At 36.9% G+C, this 13,760-nt stretch overlaps 1 protein-coding gene across 5 annotated transcripts in view; it reads left to right on the forward strand.

Moving 5' to 3' along the window:
- LIPI (lipase I) overlaps window positions 1-13,760 on the forward strand; it is a 57,642-nt gene that overhangs the window by 26,971 nt on the left and 16,911 nt on the right. For 4 of the 5 annotated variants that reach the window (XM_025282377.3, XM_044942007.2, XM_044942074.2 and 1 more), the window contains 2 exons: window positions 258-369; window positions 5,055-5,231. The exons of the other annotated variant lie outside the window; for it this stretch is intronic. In XM_025282377.3, the coding sequence (XP_025138162.3) occupies window positions 258-369; window positions 5,055-5,231 (289 nt within the window). The remainder of the gene's footprint in view (window positions 1-257; window positions 370-5,054; window positions 5,232-13,760) is intronic. 5 annotated transcript variants of the gene reach the window in all.

Below are 13,760 nucleotides of genomic sequence, written 5' to 3' on the forward strand. Positions count from 1 at the left end.
ACCAGTTAGTATTTACTAATTATTTGACCAACTTTCACCATACTCATGACTGACAGGCAAGCTTTCATTTTTTCAAGACTAGTAAACATTTAACAAGAGGGAAAAATCTATTACCTGTGTACCAAATAAGTGCCTCTCAATATTATTTGCAGATATAGTATGTGCCTAGATTACATCAATATATATTTACATGCATATTTGCACCAAAATAAAGTTTAACAATAACATGAATTGCATTCCACATTTTTGTTTTGTAGCCTATTATTTTGTTCTCAGCATAATTGTTTTGGATAAAAATATGAAGGATGGCTATGTTACATTTAAATTATTAAACCAACTTGGAATCGTTGAAGAGCCAAGGCTCTATGAGTAAGTATAATTTAGTGTCTCTTTCTTTTGTAAGATATATTTTCTCAAGCATCCACTTTTCAAGATAATCCAAACAGTATAAATTTTCTATGCAGTGAGTCTTAAATTGTTAAATATTAAATGGATCTCTAGTTGTCATATAACTAAATAATTTGTTCATGTTATACATCTAGCTACTGCAAGAGTTAAAAGAAAAAAACTTTCCACCTAATTTTGAGCACTCCTAGGATTTGTTATAATAACTATTGATATTATTCCATAATATTGAGTTGGCCAAAAAAGTTCTTCCACATTTTTCTGTAACATCTTGTGGAAAAACCCAAATGAACTTTTTTGACCAACCCAATAGTTTATTACTTTAAACTGCTTAAAATTGTGTATATATGTATATACCCATGCACACATATATTTGTGATTCATTACTTATTCTTATCAGACACATGCTTTGTTAGCTTTTAAATTTACTTATTCAACAAGTGTTATTTGCTGCTGCTGCTGCTACCGCTAAGTCGCTTCAGTTGTGTCTGACTCTGTGTGACCCCGTAGACGGCAGCTCACCAGGCTCCTCTGTCCATGGGATTCTCCAGGCAAGAACACTGGAGTGGGTTGCCATTTCCTCCTCCAATAGCACCAACCAAATGTATTCAGGTGTTTCACTAAATAATGGGGATCCAAACTGAAATAGCATGTTACCATTCTCAAGGAGATCACAGAATACTGGAGGAGACTAATGCATAATTATAGGTTTGAGTAATAAGTAGTAGAGAAATAGAACACTCATGAGCTATGGGAATCCAGAGAGAGAAGCAAGGAAATGTTTAAAAGGATGGTATTATCATCAGGGAATGGATGAGGGTGCTTTCAAAGGCATGGAGATAGAAAGTGGCTGAGTTCAGTAACGGCACACAGACTGTCCTAGAGCAGTTGTTTCAAACTTGTTCAGAAGGCAAACAAATTATGAGTCTTGATTTCAAAGAATCATGTTCTGTGCAGAACACTATTTTAAATATTGATGCATTTTATTCAAATACCTGATGAGTACATTTTTCATGAAAAATGTAAAAATATGAAACCTATACACAAGGTAAATCTGTCCATCTAAGCCTGACCAATGGCCTTCTTGTTTTTCTATTAATAATTCTTTGCTAATGAATTTAGTCATGCTTTGGGATATTAACTGTTTTAGATGACATGGGAGTGAGAAACTTTTAAATGATCTTTTATTTCCCTTTTCAAAATTAAAATAGGAGTATTTTCTTGCTGGAGAAAATGGGCTATACAGTAGAAAGTGAGAATAATCTATAATTACATCATGCAGGGATATTCCCATTTACATTAGTTTATAACCATTCCTCTTTGTCCTTCTCCTCCTCCTCCTCCTGTTTCTCCTTCCCTTCCACCTCAACCTCTTCCTTTTCTTCCTCTTTCTTCCTCTTATACATGCCCCTGTGCATGCATATGTTATTTTTTCACTTAGCAAAATTAGGATATTTTTGCAAATGTGTTCTGCCTTCTGATGTTTATACTGAATGCTATAGCTTTTTTTTTTTTTTTACCATGTTACTAAAAATCACTTACACGTTGTAATGTGATGCAAATATATTGATATGCCAATATAGGATTTAAAACCGAGTGTCAATATTGTGTATTCAGGTTAGAATGACTCCTCACATGATGAGTAATGGGGAGATTAGTGTGAAACAGGTGCAGAGTGGTGGCTATCATAATAATTTATATGAAAGATAATGGGGGCTTGCATCAAGTCAGTGGAAGTGGGATTTTAGGATTTAGAATAGATTTGTTTTGTGATTAATTAAATGTGAAAGTGAAGGGAACAGTGATTAGGAGTGACTTTGAGTTTTAAACTTGGTGCCTATTTGAATTATGGTGTCATTCACTGAGCTAGGAGATACAAGGAGAGGAACCAATTTAACCATTCAATAACATTTCTTGAACTGTACTAGAAATTAAGGTCAAATGTAGGGAAAATTAGATTTCTCTTCCTTAATACTTTTAGTCTAGTGAGCAGATAGAGTTTACAAACACAGTAAGTTCCCTACGTATGGAAGAGTTCCGAGAGTGTGTTCATAAGTCCAACAAAGTTAGCCTAGGTACCCAACTAACACAATTGGCTACCTAGGACTGTACTGTAAGGTTTATAATACTTTTCACACAAATAATACATAAAACACAAACAGACAAAAAAAATAAAGAAGACATTTTCAATCTTACAGTACAGTACTTTGAAAAGTACCATAGTACCAGCTACATCTCTGCTGCTTTTCCACTTGCTTTCGGACGTCCCGCTTGAGATAGCGATGCCCTGCCACTGTACTCTACACGGTGCTTTTGTGCACCTTACTGTGAAGAGCTGCTTGTAGAAGATTAATGCATGTGGCAGTGTACACCAGACACATGGACTAACGTGTGACTGGACATGAGAACACATGTTCGCATCTTTGAAACTTCACAACGTGAAGATTCATATGTGGGGAACTTCCTGTGCATAATACAAATAAAATAATGATATTCACTATTTCTGTTTCCAAACAACTTTTAATATCTATATTGAACTGTGGAGAAGGAAATGGCAGTGCACACCAGTATTCTTCCCTGGAGAATCCCATGGACAGAGGAGTCTGGTGGCTACAGTCCATGGGGTCACAAGACTTAGACATGACTTAGTGACTAAACCACCACCACCACCATATTGAGCTAGGACTGTACTAGGAGCTGAATATACTAGGATGAGAAAAACATGATACTACCCTCATTAAATGTATAGTCTAATAAAGGATATAAAATAAACGAGTAGTGATAAAATTATGTAAATAAGATCTGTCTGTGAAAAATGTCTAGAGGCAAACCATAGAACGTATGGGAACATAAAATAGTGGAGTCACTGAAGCTTTTTCTAAGGACTTTTTATATTTGTTGAGACAAAACTGAGAGGCAGAGGTTAATCTGCTCTGCTGATTCCAGGCAGAGGGGCCAACAAAGGCAAAATTCCTGAAGCAGGAGGAGGTGTAGTCCATTTTGGGAGCTGAAGGAACTTTAATATGTCTGAGAACAGAGGCAGGGGAAGGAAGAGAATGATGAGACAGGTAAAAAGCACCTAGATTTTGTAGGAATTAGAATTTGTAGGACATGTTCAAGGGTTTTTATTTTAGTCACTGAACAAGTGAAAACCAATAAAGTATTTGCTTTGGGGCAGTCTGGATAGAGCCAGGACTGGGGTTTTGTTTTGGAAAAACAGTTTGACCAGAGTGGATTGGAGAGTGAAAAGACAGGATGCTGTTGCAAGAATAAAGGCACAGAACAATGGTGCCCTGAGATAAGGTGTTTTCAGTGGAAATGAAAAAATGAGGATGAGGATGGATGCAAAGAAGATTCAAGATATCCCATAGAGTGTAGGCACATAGCATAGATTAGATGTAGGAGTTGAAAGAGAGGATAATCTGAAGGGTGAAGTCTAGTTGTTTGGTATAGACAGTGCATTGTGGTTCCATGTAAAATTATAAGGAAGTTTCTGAGCTACAGGGCTTTTGGTGAGAGGTGAGTGTTGGGGAAGATGTCATTAAATTTGAACTTACTGAGCTTTAGGTATTCTTGAGATATCCAAGTAGACATGGTGAATAACAGTTTGTCTGGATCTCATTAGACAGGGCTCATCTGGAGGTAGAGACATGGTGATCAGGAGCAAACAGTCGGTATTTGGAATGAATGGAGTAGATATGAGTTTTGTGGGGAAGATGACAATGTTTCCATCTGGATACACTGACTTTGAAGTATCTCTGAGAAATCTAGATAAGTTCTTGGACGGAAGTTAGAGATGTGACCAATGACATTATGTTCTGTGAAAGAGGAGGTAGTCACTCTGACAGGGATGGGTTTTGAGGGGAGTGATAACAATCTTTTTGGGGTCTAGATGCTTTGGAGAATCCAAAGGAGAAGGGAACAGGCCAAATATAAGATGGCACAAGTGCTAGGTGTGCCGCAGGTTGCTTTTCAGCCATTCTGTGTGTGACAGTTGCCTCAAACAAAGAAATTATTTAACACATTTTTATAAAAATTTCTTGTCCTCTACTTTTCCTTTCCCTTCCCTCCCCCTCCTTTTCCTTCTCTTCTCTCCTTCCTTCATTCCTTCATATCTCCCACCCATCTTCTCTCCCCTCCTCCTTCCCTTTCTTTCCTCCTCCTCTTCTTTCTTATTTTTCTTCCTCCTCCTTCTTATTTTTCCTCCTCCTCCCTTGTTCTTTCATTTAGAGGCAGACAGACCCATGATATGATAAAGTGGCACAGAACAGGAAAGGATTATTATTTGTGTGTCCAGTCTATTCAAAGAATGGTGATAGCTGTTCAGGGGCTTATAAAAAGTAGCAAAATATGGATTCTCTAATCTTAGACAAGTGTAGAATCTAGACACCGAGGCGGAAAGACAAGATGTCTCAATTTTTCTCCAAAATATTTTCCCCAAATATTTGAGTGTGGGAGTTACATATCTTTTTACTTTATCTTGTTTTTAATTAGTTTATACTATTTTAATAAATGTCACATATTTTATTGTTTGGCCTTTTCACTGTAAGATTGATATTTCTACCTAACATTGATAAGGTTATATTGATTTTAAAGTTGTATTACATTTCAAATTACTAATATGATGAGATATCAAATTTTATATTTAGGAGGCACAAAATATTTTACAAACTTCAAGAATTCAAGATTCTTGGTCAATTTTTAAATGATGTTGCAAATATTTCAAGCATCGGTTTGGCATATTTTCAAAGCTCAAATCAACAATGTTCCACGTGCAAATACACTATTCAGCTTCTCAAGCTAAAATCACTTACATATCCAGAAAGGTAAGAAAACTAAATTCTAATTCCAATGTTATCTTTTAACTCGAAAATATTCCTTTGCTAAGGAGTGGTTTAAAAAGTCATGTACTCAAATGTTTATTGTATATTTTAGATTATATTTATAAAAACAGTAGACAATCTAAAAGGTATATAAAATTTTTTGGCTTAAATGAGATTTATTTTGGAATCACATTACCCAAGCAGAGAAAAAAGATATATAATTACTTCATGAGATACAGTAAACATGAAAAAAGTTAAATAAATGTCTGCCTTAGAATTTTAAGTTATTTCAATAGAGTTCTGGATTGCTAAAAATGTCTCTTCCTTTGTTGACTGCAACACTTTATCTTTATTTCTCTTTATGTTCCTGTATTTATATACTTGATTTCCCAATTACCTTTTTGTGAATGTTGAACATAGTAAATAAGAATTTTTGGAGAATAAAAATGATAAAAATGGTAAGTGGTAAGAATATTCATTTAGATGAGGTCTATATTCACAGAGAGGGGCTGGAAAATTCTTTGAAATAATCTATAAATTATTTTGTAAGCTTTTGGCATGAGAATATTTAGTCATTCAAAAGTTAATGAGTGAAAAGTTATTGTAATGGAAAAAAGTCAAAGGGTAATTTTACTTTTGCCATTGACTGAAATACTCACAAAAATATCAAATATATGGGCATCATCAGTTAGGAATATTAGCAACACCATTGCCCGACATGTATATCAGAGACAGAAAGAAACTTTGGTGGCGGGGAGGGCAGTCATATATAAAGGACTAGAGATGCAAGATTTTTAACCTTCAACTGATCTCTATATCTATTGTTTTAACTATGTAAAGTCTATACTAAATATAAGAGTAGGGACTATATTTGTAGTGCTCGAAAAATAGATCTTAGAGAGGTCAAGTTTATTGCACCATCATATTCCCCTGGTCTCCTCCATTAATACCTCTCTGAGCCTCAGGATGGTAAATATAAATAAAGAAGTGTAGTTGTTGTAGTTTTACATGCTCTGTTTCTGGCACTTAAATGGTATCAATACACCCCCACTGTACAGATTTCACCAAATAACTTGTTCATTAAGGATCTCCCACTCTTCAAAGATAAAGCAAGAGGCCAGCTCCCTCCCTCTGCCCCGTTTGTCTAACTAATTCATTGTCATCGTGGTAAGAAAACTTAAAGTGAGATCTACTTTCTTGGCAAAGTTTTAAGTGCACAATAGTGTTTATAATAGTCACGAGGTTTACAGCAGGCAAAAACAAGCAAACAAAAACCTCTTACAGAGCTTTCCTGGTAGCTCAGTAGTAAAGAATCTGCCTACCAATGCAGGAGACATGGGTTCAATCCCTGATCCCTGATCCCATGGGATTCCACATGCCTGGAGCAACTAAGTCTGTATGCCACAACTACTGAGCCTGTGCCCTAGAGCTTAGGAGCCACAACTACTGAGCCCATGCAACTACTGAAGCCCTAGAATCTATGCTCTGCAACAAGAGATGCCACTGCAATGAAAAGCCTGCACAGGGCAACTAGAGAGTAGCCCTTGTTTGTCACAACTAGAGAAAAGCATGTGCAGCAACAAAGACCCAGCACAGACATTAGTAAATACGATTTTTTTTTTTTAAAAAAGACTGCACTTCCACTGCAGGGGGTGAGGGTTCAAAAAGAAAAAAAAAAAGAAAAAAACTTACAAAAGACAGAAAATCCAACCACAAATTCCTAAAGATAAAGGGGATATGTGCATGCTAAGTTGCTTCAGTCATGTCTGACTCTGTGACCCAATAGACTGTAGCCAGCCAGGCTCCTCTGTTCATGGGATTCTCTAGGCAAGAACACTGGAGTGTGTTGCCGTTTTCTTCTCCAGGGAATCTTCCTGACCCACGGATCAAACCTGCATCTCTTTTGTCTCCTGCATTGGCAGATGAGTTCTTTATCACTGGGGCTACCTGGGAAGCTCAGCGGGCTATGTAGCCAGTTGTAATTGAAATTCCATGGAAGATGTGGCTTCTGGCTTGGCTGCATTCAAAGCATGAAGGATTTTTGCGTGGTATCTCTTGGCTCAGGCATTAACATTGCTTCATTCTCAGTCTTCATGGTATCAAGTCAGTTGCCCATACCTACTTGATTCCAAGTTCAACTCCCACAGGAAAAGAAATAAAGTTTAAAGATCCCACTGCATCTCACTGGTTTTCATTGGGCTAATTCATATCTCTGAACCTCACACTGTGTTCAGGGAATACGATTCTTCTGATTGTCCAGGGTAATAAGTTCCTTCATTGGTTTATGCTTAACTTTGAGACAAGATGGGATCAAATTTATCCAAAGTTTATAGACTGAGGGTAGAGTAAAGAAAGATGAGGGTATTATTACATGAAAGGGATAGATGGTTGGTGACAAAAATCACAGGCCACTACAGAGAGACTGAAAATATTTTGATATCAGGCAAAACATTAATTAAACATAGATTGTCCTCCTTGTAATATATCCTGTGTGTGTGTTAGTCACTTAGCCGTGTCTGACTTTGCAACCTCATGGACTATAGCCCACCAGGCTCCTCTGTCCATGGGATTTTCCAGGCAAGAATACTGTAGTGGGTTGCCATTTCTTTCTCCAGGGATCTTCCCAACCCAGGGATGAAACAGAGGTCTCCTGTATTGCAGGCAGGTTCTTTATCATCTGAGCCACCAGGGAAGCCCAATATATCCTACTAAAGTTAAATATTGATTTTACTATAAACCATAATTTTGACTGGCTGACATAGTTAACTTGTGAATGAAAGCAATAAATGAATAGTTAAGCTAGAGAATGCAAATTAAGATCATTTAAGATCTGGGTACTTCAAACAGTTGGGGGTTAGGTTTCTTAAATAGGTATGTTTATGTTCCTGCATGGCTATAATTTAATATTTTGACTGATAAGATAGGTAAGAATAAACATTGAAGTAACTCCTCAAATAATTTACTCCAGTGACATAGAGGGTTTATATACAAATTTAGACATTTTTCTTTTTTCAAATTAATTAAACATTTAAATCTCTAATTTTGTAGCTTTGGCCTCTATGTTTTACTTACTTTAGGATAACTTCTCTTGTTAATTCAGTATTGGTTTCATTAAATATTTTCAAGGTTCTTTTGAAAAATATAAAAATATTGAATTTATAATATTGAAAACATTATAAATGAAGCTTAGATTTAATGAGGTTCAGTATTTGGCTAAGAAGATCCAAAAACTATCTTTAGAGAGTAACCTCAGAAAACCAATTCACAGTTATGCTATTTGTGCTGAAGTCATTAATACTTCATTTTGTCTTTTAAACTTCCCAATTAAAAGTCCAAGGTACCCTGGGAGAATGTGGGAATTGAAACTCTAGAATTCTGAAGGGTGTTTAAAGGAAGCAATTTTGGCAAAACTATTTTACATTTTTTTTCTTTTTTTTTTTTTTAACCTGTTTTTGATTTTATTTTATTTTTAAACTTTACATAATTGTATTAGTTTTGCCAAATATCAAAATGAATCCGCCACAGGTATACATGTGTTCCCCATCCTGAACCCTCCTCCCTCCTCCCTCCCCATACCATCCCTCTGGGTCGTCCCAGTGCACCAGCCCCAAGCATCCAGTATCGTGCATCAAACCTGGACTGGCAACTCGTTTCATACATGATATTTTACGTTTCAATGCCATTCTCCTAAATCTTCCCACCCTTTCCCTCTCCCACAGAGTCCTTACATTTTTAACAAAGTTTTTTCATTCATTCTGAGACTTGTCCACCGTCTTCACTATCCACACCCCATTTTCTTCTGGATCCTCAAATGATGTTCTAGGTCAGTGTAATGTTGACAGGTGATACAGATTAAGAACTCTAAAGAATGTCAACACTGTGAGCGAGCAGTCACTGTGTGTTTCTGTTTATGTATGCAACGTAAGCTGTGCCTCATATATGAGTTATGTGGTTTTAGGATGGCTGGAGAAGGCAATGGCAACCCGCTCCAGTGTTCTAGCCTGGAGAATCCCAGGGTCGGGGGAGCCTGGTGGGCTGCCGTCTATGGGGTCGCACAGAGTTGGACACGACTGACGTGACTTAGCAGCAGCAGCAGCAGCAGGATGACTGGATATGAGTTTTTTTACATACCATTAGAGTATTGAACATGAAGGTTATTATACCTAAATGTTTTTAGAAATCCAGTATTTTAATTACCACATTAAAGGACAAGATATTATTTTCTACATCTAAAATTGTAAAAAATGGGCCAAAGAACTAAATAGACATTTCTCCAAAGAAGACATACAGATGGCTAACAAACACATGAAAAGATGCTCAACATCACTCATTATCAGAGAAATGCAAATCAAAACCACTATGCAAAACTAATACAGTTATGTAAAGTTTAAAAATAAAATAAAATTAAAACAAAAAACAAAAAACCACTATGAGGTACCATTTCACACCAGTCAGAATGGCTGCGATCCAAAAGTCTACAAGTAATAAATGCTGGAGAGGGTGTGGAGAAAAGGGAACCCTCTTACACTGTTGGTGGGAATGCAAACTAGTACAGCCACTATGGAGAACAGTGTGGAGATGCCTTAAAAAACTGGAAATAGACCTGCCTTATGATCCAGCAATCCCACTGCTGGGCATACACACTGAGGAAACCAGAAGGGAAAGAGACACGTGTACCCCAGTGTTCATCCCTGCACTGTTTATAATAGCCAGGACATGGAAGCAACCTAGATGTCCATCAGCAGATGAATGGATAAGAAAGCTGTGGTACATATACACAATGGAGTATTACTCAGCCATTAAAAAGAATACATTTGAATCAGTTCTAATGAGGTGGATGAAACTGGAGTCTATTATACAGAGTGAAGTAAGCCAGAAAGAAAAACACCAATACAGTATACTAACGCATATATATGGAATTTAGAAAGATGGTAACAATAACCCTGTGTACGAGACAGCAAAAGAGACACTGATGTATAGAACAGTCTTATGGACTCTGAGAGAGAGGGAGAGGGTGGGAAGATTTGGGAGAATGGCATTGAAACATGTAAAATATCATGTATGAAGCGAGTTGCCAGTCCAGGTTCGATGCACGATACTGGATGCTTGGGGCTGGTGCACTGGGACGACCCAGAGGGATGGAATGGGGAGGGAGGAGGGAGGAGGGTTCAGGATGGGGAACACATGTATACCTGTGGCGGATTCATTTTGATATTTGGCAAAACTAATACAATTATGTAAAGTTTAAAAAAATTGTTTTAGATTAAAGTTTTGTTGCAGTTGTGTACGATTTTTGAAAAAGTTTGATAATTAGGATAAGTGATTATTTTTTTAAATTGTCTAAAATTATGACATAATTTTACCTGATAATTGTATAATTGGACAATGTAAGCAGGAAGTTTCAGGTTAAAATTCTAAAAACTACAGCACATATATTTTCAATAACTATGCTTACCCAATGGCTCAGTAGGTAAAGAATCCACTTGCAATATAGGAAACCTGGGTGACACAGGTTCAGTCCCTGAGTCAGGAAGATCCCCTGGAAGAGGGAATGGCAACCCACTGCAGTATTCTTGCTTGAAAAATCCCATGGACAGAGGAGCCTAGTGGGCTATAATCCAAAGGGTAGCAAAGAGTCAGACACAACTGAGCAACTAAGAATGCAATGCTGTAAGATGCGATTATATAAATACCAAGTAATCAATACACATCTTAACAAAATTTGATTAAAAGTACATTATATAAATATATAAATAAAATAGTAACTAAATATAAATGTATTTTACAATCAATCCTCATTCATAAAATAGTTGCTTTTCTTTATATTTTTACCTTGTAATATGTTCCATAGCTTTTCAGTGTCATTTGTAAAATATATATTTGACTCCTAGCAGATGCTCGACTAGGGGCTTCCCGGGTGGTGCTAGTGGTAAAGAATCCACCTGGAAATGCAGGAGAGATGCAGGTTCGATCCCTGGGTTGGGAAGAGCTCTGTAGGAAGGCATGGGGAATTCAGTATTCTTGCCTGGAGAATCCCGTGGACAGAGGAGCCTGGTGGGCTACATCCATAGGGTTGCAAAGAGTCAGACACAACTGAAGTGACTTAGCACTCATGCACAGATGCTCAATTTATAGCAGTCCTTTCTTTTCATTTTCATTCCCTTCTCTTGTTGGTCCCCAATATAACTTTTCTTATACTCATTTTATCTATACACATATTTTTCAAGCAACAGACTGGACAAGTCAATAATTATATGAAAAATATTGGTCTGTTTTGCCAAAATAATTCATCAATAAAATGCTTTGTTCCCCCAAATTCTGTGAAGCTATGTCTCATTCTGCAACCTCATAAACACCTCTGCTAAGTCATTTCAGTCGTGTCTGACTCTGTGCGACCCCATAAACGGCAGCCCACCAGGCTCCCCTGTCCCTGGGATTCTCCAGGCAAGAACACTGGAGTGTGCCATTTCCTTCTCTAATGATGAAAGTGAAAAGTGAAAGCTAAGCCGCTCAATCGTGTTCAACTCGCAGGAACCCCAGGGACTGCAGCACCAGGCTCCTCCGTCCATGGGATTTTCCAGGCAAGAGTACTAGAGTGGGGTGCCATTGCCTTCTCCGATAAACACCTCTACCTTCTTGTAAAAGTTTCATTCATTGCTAATTTGTAAACTTCTTATCCAAACACTATATTCACTTCTACCACACTTCTCACTCTTTTAATTTAGTGATCAGAATAATCCTCATCCATCAGAGTTGTTGGGGATATAGGAAGACTCTGAGCAGAGTTAAGAACTTCAGAAAAAGAAATCTGCATTGATTGCAAATTTAGCTGATAAAATGGAATTTATCTTGTGAGTTATTTGCCCTAAATTCAATTCAAGCTTCTCTTTTAGGGAATGAATATTTTAAAAAGTGTTGGAGAAGACACTTGAGAGTCCCTTGAACTGCAAGGAGATCAAATCAGTCAATCCTAAAGGAAATTAGTCCTGAATATTCATTGGAAGGACTGATGCTGAACCTGAAACTCCAATACTTCCGCCACCTGATGTGAAAAACTGAGTCTTGGAGACCCTGATGCTGAGAAAGACTGAAGTCAGGGGGAGAAGGAGACAACAGAGGACAAGATGATTGGATGGCATCACCAACTTGATAGACATGACTTTCAGCAAGCTCTGGGAGTTGGTGATGGACAGGGATGCCTGGTGTGCTGCAGTCCATGGAGTTGCAAAGAGTCAGACATGACTGAGCAACTGAACTGAACTAAGAAAGATTTTTAATTTTTTTTACCAAGGTCTATTTTTTGGATGATGTATATGATTTAAGGAAAAATTATTGTATGTAAAGGATTGATGACTTAATTGAAGATTTAGGCATTAAAGGGAATACCAGAGAAGTTTGGCTTGTTTTACTATTAGTGAACTTCTTATAAGAGGTTTACAAGAACTTCTTATAAGAATAATAGTGGTTAAATTTATTTTTGGTTGTTGTTCAGTCTCTCAGTCCTTGTGACCCCATGGACTGAAGCATGCCAGGCTTCCCTGTCTTTCATCATCTCCCAGAGCTTGCTCAAACTCATGTCCATTGAGTCAGTGATGCCATCCAACCATCTTCCTCTGTTGTCCCTTCTCCTGCAGCCTTCAGTCTTTCCCAGCATCAGGGTCAGTGAGTCAGCTCTTCTCTTCAGGTGGCCAAAGAGTTGGAGCTTCAGCTTCAGCATCAGTCCTTCTAATGAATATTCAGAGTTGATTTCCTTTAGGATGGGCTGGTTGGATCTCCATGCAGTCCACAGACTCTGAAGAGTCTTCTCCAACACCATAGTTCAAAGCATTAATTCTTCAGCGTTCAGTCTTCTTTAAATTTATTTAGCATCTACTACATCTCAAATGCTATTTTTACAATCTTTGCAACAACTCTATGAGTTAAGTGTTTTCTTTGTTTTGTTAGTAAAGGAAGAGAAACTCAGAGGTTTAAAATAACATGTCTAAGGTCTCTTAGCTGAGAATTGCCTTCGTCATGACAGGAAGCCAAACTTTTCTTGTTTTTTTTCATTTGTTGTCTCCTTCATTTTTAGTTGCTGCTATTTTTATAGGAATAAAGTTTTTCACTAATTAATATAGTCAGTTATTCTCATTGTGGGACATTTGGGAAATTAATTCACATGTAGTCCTATAACTAAGAGATAACACCGTTAATATTTTGTCATGTTTACATATAATCACACATGCTACAGTGGAATCATGAATTTAATTATTTGATTCACTGTCTTCTTAATCGTGTTTTACATAGATAAGTGTTAGATACAACTCCATCGCTGGTTAAGTAGAAATAGGGCAAAGTCATTAGGATATGCCACAGAGGAAAAAATAAGCATGCGTGTCATTTTAATTTTTATGGAAAAATCTAATCTATTTTTTACATAAAAATTTAATTTTTATGTAAAATCTAAATAATTTTAATTTTTATGTAAAATCTAAAATCCACACTCTAAATAGTGTCGTTTTAAGTTTTATGTAAATTCTAAACAGAAAGTCA

Source organism: Bubalus bubalis, chromosome 1, assembly GCF_019923935.1.
Source record: "Bubalus bubalis isolate 160015118507 breed Murrah chromosome 1, NDDB_SH_1, whole genome shotgun sequence".
Taxonomy (NCBI): domain Eukaryota; kingdom Metazoa; phylum Chordata; class Mammalia; order Artiodactyla; family Bovidae; genus Bubalus; species Bubalus bubalis.